Below are 8921 nucleotides of genomic sequence, written 5' to 3' on the forward strand. Positions count from 1 at the left end.
ATGTGGCTCTTGATTTTCTTAGTGTGGTTTGTTATATGGGCAGGGGGTACGTACTGGTATCTGTTTGGGAAACGGAGCCCTTTCTCACTGGAGTCAGTGAGACCCCCTGGACCTCGTGAGTATGATCAGAAGAAGCGGGACAAAGTCATCAAGCAAGGTAAAGTCACTGCAGTTGTGTTGAAGGAGTCATGATTATCAAAATGCTTGAATGCAACATCATAGTGAGACAATGTGATGCAATATTTTGATAAAGAAGTTTATTTACTGGTAAATACACAATTTAACAAGAGACAATACATTTAATAATTATGTTACATGAATATGTTATGATATGAAATAACAGTCAACTGAAAACAGCTCTAATACTCATCCTCCCAATCTGAATGCACACTTAAAAATGACATTAAAGTACCAAAGTGCTGGCTATGGATGTGGACTATCCTAATTTTAAGTTCAGTATAATAGTTTGCTAGTCTGTCTGAAGATTAGCATTAAATATACACCATATTACAGTTATAAGTTTGCAAATTTTGTGATAATTAAGACATTTTACTCACATTTTCTTCTGTACTAAAAGTCTCCACTGACACCGAATCAAATGAGTGTAGTTATAATTACCCAAGCTAATGGTAAACTAGCTAAATTTAGCTAATGAGTATTTAAAGGCAAAAGTACAGGATAAACAAAAAACAGGATACTGTGTATAAAATGTATAATTAATGTTTTGAATGTTAAATCTTTTTAAAAATGCCTTTGAGTTTTAGTGTTCTTTTAATCCAATTATCTTATCTTATTTTATTTTATTTTTTAATTAAAAAAATCATATATAGGCTATTGCTTTGTCTTTCTTTTATCATGTATTGTAATATAAATATTGTAATGTGCTATATAAATAAACTTTACTCAATTTCAAGGTGTCAGAAAGTAATCCTCTCTCAGTTTACCTTTCTTTGATAAAATACAAAGTATTATAGTTCTTACAACTAGTGATCCTTGCTAACAATATAGTTTTATCTAAATTATCTGTTTGCCGTGTCATAAATTAGCAATTGTACAATAATTGCTTTTCATGTGTGTTTTATCTTAATTAGATTATGACCAACATATTATGTTAGCAGTCTAATCTGCTGTTTATTGCCGACAGGAGAACACAGATACAGGAATTAGTTCAGCAGCCACATATTTACGACAGGAGAAGTGTGCACTGCAACCTTCAGACTGTATTATATAACCAAACATTATGAAACACATTTTAATGTCTCAGATTCTGCACTTGCTCAGGATAATGTTTACAATGCATCTGTATTAAAACTGTCTGGACACATTTACCTCATTAACATCAGTTCTGTATTTGTTATATAATTGTTTCTGTTCAGGTTTCAGTGTTGACAAGGTGCCCGAGAACCTGGATGTCATTGTCATCGGTAGTGGTATTGGCGGGCTGACAGCTGGAGCCACACTGGCCAAAGCAGGGAAGAAAGTCCTGGTTCTGGAGCAACACGACCAGGCAGGAGGCTGCTGCCACACTTACATAGAGAAAGGCTTTGAGTTTGATGTTGGTAAGAGAAGTTGTGTTATAGCTTCCAATGGGGCATTCAATGCAAGACTGTTTATGAAAAAAAAGGAATGATTTGAAGATTTAAATTGAGTTTTCACTTGTCACTATATGGCAGATATTGGAGCCACAAAATCCACAAAAATGTGCTGTTACCTCAGCTGACAGGGGGATAGGGATAGGGATATTCCTTATATTATACTTTATTTAATCGTTTCTGATGACAGGGAAGTTGGGGCTTGTTAAAAAGAGTTAGAGATTTTTTCAAGGCAGGAAATTAAAAGTATTAAAGATAAAGACACTTTGGCTTCATCACTCAGCTGAGGTGTCTGCTGCTTGCAAACTGAGCCGCACTGAGGATTATCTAGCTAATTAGAGGTTTCCAGATCACTAAAAACTGCCCTTGATTTAGTTAGTCTGAAAGCTGGATGGATATTTAAACTAAATTTACAACATTTTAATGGCTGCACAATACATTTTTGTTCCTATATGCATAAGCAGTATGACATCCTATAAAATGTGGAACAACACACAAGGGTATTTAAAATAGATGTGGTGAGGACTCTTTATCTTGGCTGTTATAACCTTTGAGAAAAAAAGTACTTCAAAATCTACAAAAATAACCATTTCCTCTCTCTCTCCTCCAGGGCTTCACTACATCGGTCAGCTCCATGAAAACAGTCTGTTGCGTATCGCCTTCGACCAGATCTCTGAGGGCCAGCTGGAGTTCCAGAGGCTGAATCAACATTTTGACACCATTCAGATTGGCCAGGGCGATGAGAAACGAGAGTACACCATCTTCTCTGGGAAAACTGAAATGAAAGCCCACCTGTTGAAGCAATTCCCTGATGACACGGAGGCCATCGAGACGTTCTTCAAACTCATGAAGGTACAGTTAGCTAGTGGACACATATTTCAATCAGTCATCTATCCAAAAAAAAACAACGTATGAACTTCTAATCCCTTCCAAACTTCCTCCGTTTTCCATCAGATCTCAGCTAAGAAGACCCACTACCTGGCAACTCTAAAGCTGATCCCACAGTGGGTGTCGTTATTCTTGTTGAAGTCAGGCATCGCAGACCTCGTCTCCCCAGTTTTCAAACTCTCTGGCACATGCGCAACAGACTTGGTGAACACCCTGACCAGCAACAAGGATCTCCATGTCATCTTTTCTTATCTCTTCTATGGTGGGTCTTTAAAAACCTCAACCTGAAGTAAAGAGCAGTCAGAAGGTTTTAGGACAGTGACACATTTTGTGATGTGTTGGCTCTAGCACACTGGATTTGAAACAAAAAGAATGACTATGATGTTAAACTGCTGACTCTTAGCTTTAATTTGAGATAAAAACTGTAGTAACTACTGTATATCCTTTGCATACAGTTCCCTCATTTTCAGGGGACAAGTAACCAGAATAGAGCTGCAATTAACGATTATTTTAATTATTGATAAGTCTGTAATTATTTTCTTGATTAATCGATTAGTTGTTTGGCCCATAAAATGTCAGAAAATTGAGAAAAATGTCAATCACTGTCTCCCAGAGCCCAGGACTAAAGAAACCAGAAAACATTCACATTTGAGAGGCTGGAATCAGAGAATTTGGAGAATTTTCCTCTTAAAGAATTACGATTAACTATCAGAATAGTTGGCAATTGAATTAATTGGCAACTAACTTATTAATAGTTGCAGCTCTAAACCAAGCTTAAATAAGTTCCTCATATTAGGTTGAATGTTATTTGTAGTCCATTACAGGTTGAAATCTTGGCCTTGGATCGGATTATGATTGAGATCATTGTCCTGAGACTGTTCTAAAAGTGGACAATGTACAGTATAAAAAGTGTTACTAGTCCTACAATGTTCACTTAACATGGACGTGAACACCCTAAAATCTAAGCTCAAACTCTTCCACTTAATCTCATAGTTACCATTTCAGAGCCAAGACAATGAAAAACATCACTGTCCTAAAAACCTCTGAGTTCAGTTTCTTCATTCTTCACCACGGCTTTGTTATAAATGTTGCAAGAGACACACAATTCATATTCTCCTTAGTTATAACATTTGGGAACATTAATCTGATATTTTACTGATTATAAGCTCTGACGTAAATCTGATATTTCAATATGTAATTGTATGAGCAGACTTGTTATTGATGGATGGAATAAAATGAGATTATGATTAAAAGAAAGAATTGAATGCAAGTAAATATTAAGCCCTTATTCTGTATATGTTTAGGCGTGCCACCGAAGGACTCCAGTATTCTGATCAACGCCCTCCTGGTTCATCACTACAAACGAGGTGCCTACTACCCTAAAGGCGGTGCCAGTGAGATCGCCTTCCACATCATCCGTACCATCCAGAAATATGGAGGAAACTGTCTGGTCAGAGCTCCTGTCTCCCAGATCCTGGTCAATGACAAGGGAGCAGCTTATGGTGAGGAGCGAATCCAAGTCACCTGTTAAAGAGATGATACTCTCCAGGTAACATTGCACCGAAGATGAGACAGACTGAACTGACGTCTCCATCTTTTGTGTCATGTGACAGGTGTGAAAGTGAGGAAGGGTCAGGAGGAAGTGGAGGTTCATGCACCTGTGGTCGTCTCAAACTGTGGCATCTTCACCACTTTCCAGAAACTTCTTCCTCCTGAGATTCAAGTAAAGCCAGGTGAGCAACAGGACAGATTTTGAAGTAAAGCCATGACACTAGTAAAGAACTTTTGAGGTTATTCTAAACTTCCCAATGTTACAGATATTCAGGGAAGACTGGACATGATGAAACACGGCAGAGGATCATTCTTGGTCTTCTCTGGCTTTGATGGAACTCAAGAGGAGTTGGGCCTCGAGTCCACCAACTTCTGGCTGTTCAAAAACAACGATATGGACAAATCGTAAGTGTGCAGAGCACTACTGAACACTGAGTAGAGAGGTGGCATTTAGTAACCACAAGGAGGCGCTGTTGTATAAGAAGTAGAGATACAATAAACTTCAAAATAAAAATAAAAAATCAAAAATATTCCCTTGATGCAGGCCTGCTCCCAGGAACATTTACACATTCATTATTTTTCTCACGAGTCAACTTTTATTCCATCCACATCTGTAACTGAATATTTTTGACCATATTTTGATATTTTTGAACCATATTTTTATGTGACATATACCAAGTTAGAGTTCCCAGTTTGTCCTCTAGATGGAGAAGAGCATCAGTCTGGTTTCAACTGCAGGATTTAAATACCATTACTTGTGGTTTGTTTTCATTAGTTCATCTTACTTTTTTTCTTTTTTTTTTAGGATGGAGGACTTCTTTGCATTGAGCAAAGAGGAAGCACCAGATAACATTCCCATGATGTTCATCACAATGCCATCTTCCAAAGACCCAGAGGCCAAACTAAGACACCCTGGTACAAACCAACACACTGCTTCTTCTACTGTTACCAATAATAGTGGTGGTAGGAAGTGATGCTCTGAAGAAAGGATGTGCTAACATGAAAGATGTGCCTAAAATGAATATTATCATGTTTTAAAGATGTACAGCCACTATAGAATTATAATATCTTTGTGTGTTTAGATAAGATCTCACTGAAAACACCAGATAAGATCACACCTAAGTGTCCATGCATGCTCAGTAGGTGTGACTGATGTTTTGTTTCATGTTGACAGGAAAATCTTGCATGACAATACTGACGATGGTGAAGTATGAATGGTTTGAGGAATGGAAGGACACCACCGTCCGCAAAAGGGGTGATGAATACTACAACTACAAAATGAGATTCGCCAAAAACCTCTTTGACTGGGCCTGCACTTTATTCCCTAAAATCAAAGACAAGGTACAAGTGCAGTCATTCTCTTTCACATATTATATGTTGTATGTTTTTTGTCTGTGCTTGTACAATATTTAATTTGTCATTATTGTTTTGTTACAGTAGGTTGCCCGTGGCTTTTAAGACATTAAAACATCTGTATGAATTGTTTTCTAGCTGGTTTTCCAGGACGTGGCGACTCCACTGACCAACATGCACTACCTGGGTGCGCAGCGTGGCGCCATGTACTCCGCTGAGCACAACCTGGATCGTTTTGACGCTGAGGCCGTGGCAAGGAACAGGTGCAACACCCCTGTCAAAAACCTCTACCTCTCAGGTATGAACAATTTTACAAACAAGTTTTAATGTTAAAAACACTTTTGCACATTCAGTCCTTTGTGTTTTGTGATTGAGTGAAAATGTCTGAACAAATCCTCAGATTGATTGAAATGTGAAAATTCTCCGCAGTGTAGTTTTTTTTCATGCTGAACTAGCCAGTTTTTGCTGGATTTGTTCAGTGGTACAGTTAAAACACTTTACTGTAAGACTAGGTAACAAAGATAAACGAGTTTTAATATCTCTCAAAGGTTGAAACATTATCTAAAAGGAAAAACAGACAAGGATTTGAATCCAGGCCACAGGCAGCCTTGTTTCATCCAGTAAGTTGTATCTGTCTGTCTGTTTCAGGCCAAGATGTGTTCAGTTGTGGAATTGCAGGTGCTCTACACGGTGGACTCCTCTGCGCCTCTACGGTGTTAGATCACATCGTCTACATTGACTTGCTCTTCCTTAAGAAGAAGCTCAAGAGGAGGAAAGCCAGAGAGCTGGCCCAGCTGGCTAAGAAGAAACTACAGTGAGAGCGCTCTCTACTTCCCCTAAAGGACAAAAGTAAAACTGCACAAACCTGGACCCTTGATTGTTCTGATAAATCCAATAGTGCCTTTTTCTGACAGTTCAGACAGGAATTGATTTAATATTCTGTTTATACTAAAAGGAAAATATTTAAAGCATTTTCTGACTGGATATCAATCTAGCAGATTCAAATCTGAAAACTTCACAAATAGTTGATGTGAATGTCTTTTCAAGAAGTGATGAGAGGTTTTTTTTTGTCACACCATCCACAGTCAGGTTTGTCAATTAACTTAAGCATGGCTAAGTGCGAGAACTTTGACTCTAAAATAATCCAGAATAATCTTTGTGTGTGCCTGGTGCATCCTTAAGTCTGTTAATCTATCCTATATATATAATATATAATAACTCATAATAACTCATAACTCTCATAAAAAGTCAGTATTTTTTCATATTTAATCACACTTAGCTACCTGTAAGTTTTGATTACTAATTAGTTACCTTTAGAGCTTCCACATGTTCTCACTTTGTTTGCTTTTGAGGTTGTTGCCTATGCTGGTCAATGATCTACCAGGGACATAGAGATGATTTTGGATCGTTATAATTCAATTGGGAGGCCACACAATGAGGCATGCAGCTTCTCAATAACATTTTTAAAATTGCAATACTGCAGTCATTGCATTTAATTGGCCGGGGGGTGTAAATGGTTTTGTTGGGTTTTGCGGCTGCAGGAACATTTCGATTCTTCTCAGTATTTGCAAAGTTTCACAGGTTTGCCGTTAATCATGAGAAGAAAAGAACTTTATTTTATTGTCTTATTTATGTCCTATGTAAAATGCTTAATTCTTTTGATTTATATTCTGACCTTCAAGTGTATTGGGGGAACAATTTTACTGTGTTATATTGGTTTCAAGTAATGTTATCTCATATATTGCATTATAAAACTAAGAAAAATCAAAAATGCTCGATCACTAGTACAATTGTATGTACAATACCAACTGCCTTGATTTATAAAGATTTTGTAATGCCTGTTTTTGTGATAGACTATATGTACAGATTTTTTTCCTAATGTAGAGTATATCTTTTTACTTCAAAGCTTAGTCATTTTTGCAATGCACATAATGCACACGTATCTGTATTTTTGTCATATATGCTCAATAAACTTGATAAAACAAGTCAATCCAATCCCACATTTTCAGCGTGCAAAAACTGACAAAGATCTATATGGACACTGGATATGTTATAAAAAGATATCATCGTTAGCTTTGGATTGTCCCTCTTTGAACAATGACTACATTGGCAGATTACGCCAATGTAGTCATTGTTAAATACCAAATTGTTTCCCTCAAAGATGCAAAGAGTTTTTAATATAACAAAAAATACAGTTAGAGGCCTTAATCTATGATAATATGATTAAATCAAATATTGCCTATAATCAATTATTTATCTATTAAGAATCGTTAGATCTCTCAGTCTCTGGTGAATTGAGATTTTAAAGCCCCTCTGAGTTTAGTTCCCACCTATGTTGTTCTGACCTGACTTCTAACCCCAGTGTTGTTTGGTTAACTCTTGAAATCAAACATATAGGGGGAAACCTCAGACTTCCTGTACTAAGTGAACATTTCCTCAGTAAACGGTGAGCATATTGGCTGACAAACTGTGGTCTCAAGGAGACGACCGGGGGGATCCGAGGGGATGAATGCCCCTTCTGTCCAGGCAGCCAGTGGGATGCCAATACCTCTCTCGCTCTCTTAACCTCCATCCCTCTGCTGTGTAAGCCTAGAAAATACTCTCACTGCTACTACATGTACCGGTAAGCTACTGTTACCATTTTTTTTCTTTCAATACTGGAATAAAAAAAGGCCTAACTAAGGCAGGTTCAAGGCACGAGGAGCAAAATGGGAGGGAGAAAAGTTAATTATATTGACTTGCCTGGCTGGAAGTTCAGTAGACCACACCATATAATTACCATGGCTAGATTAAGTGCACAACTTCGCCGAAAATAAATGTTACATCTACAGTAGCTCTTACTTTCCTATACTGAGCTCTGACTGACTCACAAAGCCATAAACAAAGGAGGTGGTGGAGGAGGGTAAAACTCAGTTTACCCAACTTTTGAGCTCTGGAATAGATTAACTCATCCTTATTTTATCCTATCATTAGTTAATTCATTTCATATGTAGCATATGGCATGAAATATATATATATATATATATATACAATGAAACAGATGTCAGTGATATAGAAAATAAGATACTTAAACCTGCTTCAACTGATTTTTTGGCCACTTGGAGGCAGTGGAAATAAGCGGTAAACACAATATTGAAGAACATGACAAATATTTGCTTATTTACATATCTAGCACAAATGAGGCAACATTAGCATTTATTTTCAGTCGTGTTTCTGGCAACTTGGCGAATATAAGTCCAATGTTCACCCTCCTTTTAGCTCTGGTTTTGGTCTCCACCAGCTCCTGAGCTGCTAAATGCTCCACTATGTTCACCAGATAGTTGCTAATTTTGTCTCTCTGCCATTTGGTGCTGGGTAGGTAGTGAACAGTGGAATATGACACTATGAGTGAAAGTGAAACAAATCAGTAAAGTTGTGGGTGTAAAACCAAAACAAAGAGCTTAGAGATCTTAAAAAAGCTCAGTAGAAAAAGCTCAGGGGTGCTGCAGAGCTGAGTGATAAATCTATGTGGGTTTTTTCTTCATGAGTGACCTCTTT

General features: G+C 37.5%; 1 protein-coding gene across 1 annotated transcript; it reads left to right on the plus strand.

The window, feature by feature from the left end:
- On the plus strand, positions 1-7374 carry si:ch1073-13h15.3 (inactive all-trans-retinol 13,14-reductase). The gene is made up of 11 exons (XM_042398297.1): positions 1-157; positions 1377-1559; positions 2203-2444; positions 2547-2742; positions 3785-3982; positions 4094-4213; positions 4298-4436; positions 4837-4946; positions 5206-5372; positions 5523-5682; positions 6033-7374. Exons 1-11 carry the CDS (start codon positions 1-3, stop codon positions 6200-6202), a joined length of 1842 nt encoding a protein of 613 aa, XP_042254231.1. The 3' UTR covers positions 6203-7374.
- The last annotated feature ends 1547 nt before the right edge of the window (positions 7375-8921 follow it).

Source organism: Thunnus maccoyii, chromosome 20 (genome assembly GCF_910596095.1).
Source record: "Thunnus maccoyii chromosome 20, fThuMac1.1, whole genome shotgun sequence".
Lineage (NCBI taxonomy): Eukaryota > Metazoa > Chordata > Actinopteri > Scombriformes > Scombridae > Thunnus > Thunnus maccoyii.

What these genes read in the sequence shown, in the direction of transcription:
- si:ch1073-13h15.3 (XM_042398297.1), top strand. Translation starts at nt 1, where the DNA reads ATGTGGCTCTTGATTTTCTTAGTGTGGTTTGTTATATGGGCAGGGGGT. An exon ending in CTTTTCTTATCTCTTCTATG is followed by an intron (nt 2,743 to 3,784) that starts GTGGGTCTTTAA and finishes GTATATGTTTAG; the next exon opens with GCGTGCCACCGAAGGACTCC. An exon ending in TGACAAGGGAGCAGCTTATG is followed by an intron (nt 3,983 to 4,093) that starts GTGAGGAGCGAA and finishes GTCATGTGACAG; the next exon opens with GTGTGAAAGTGAGGAAGGGT.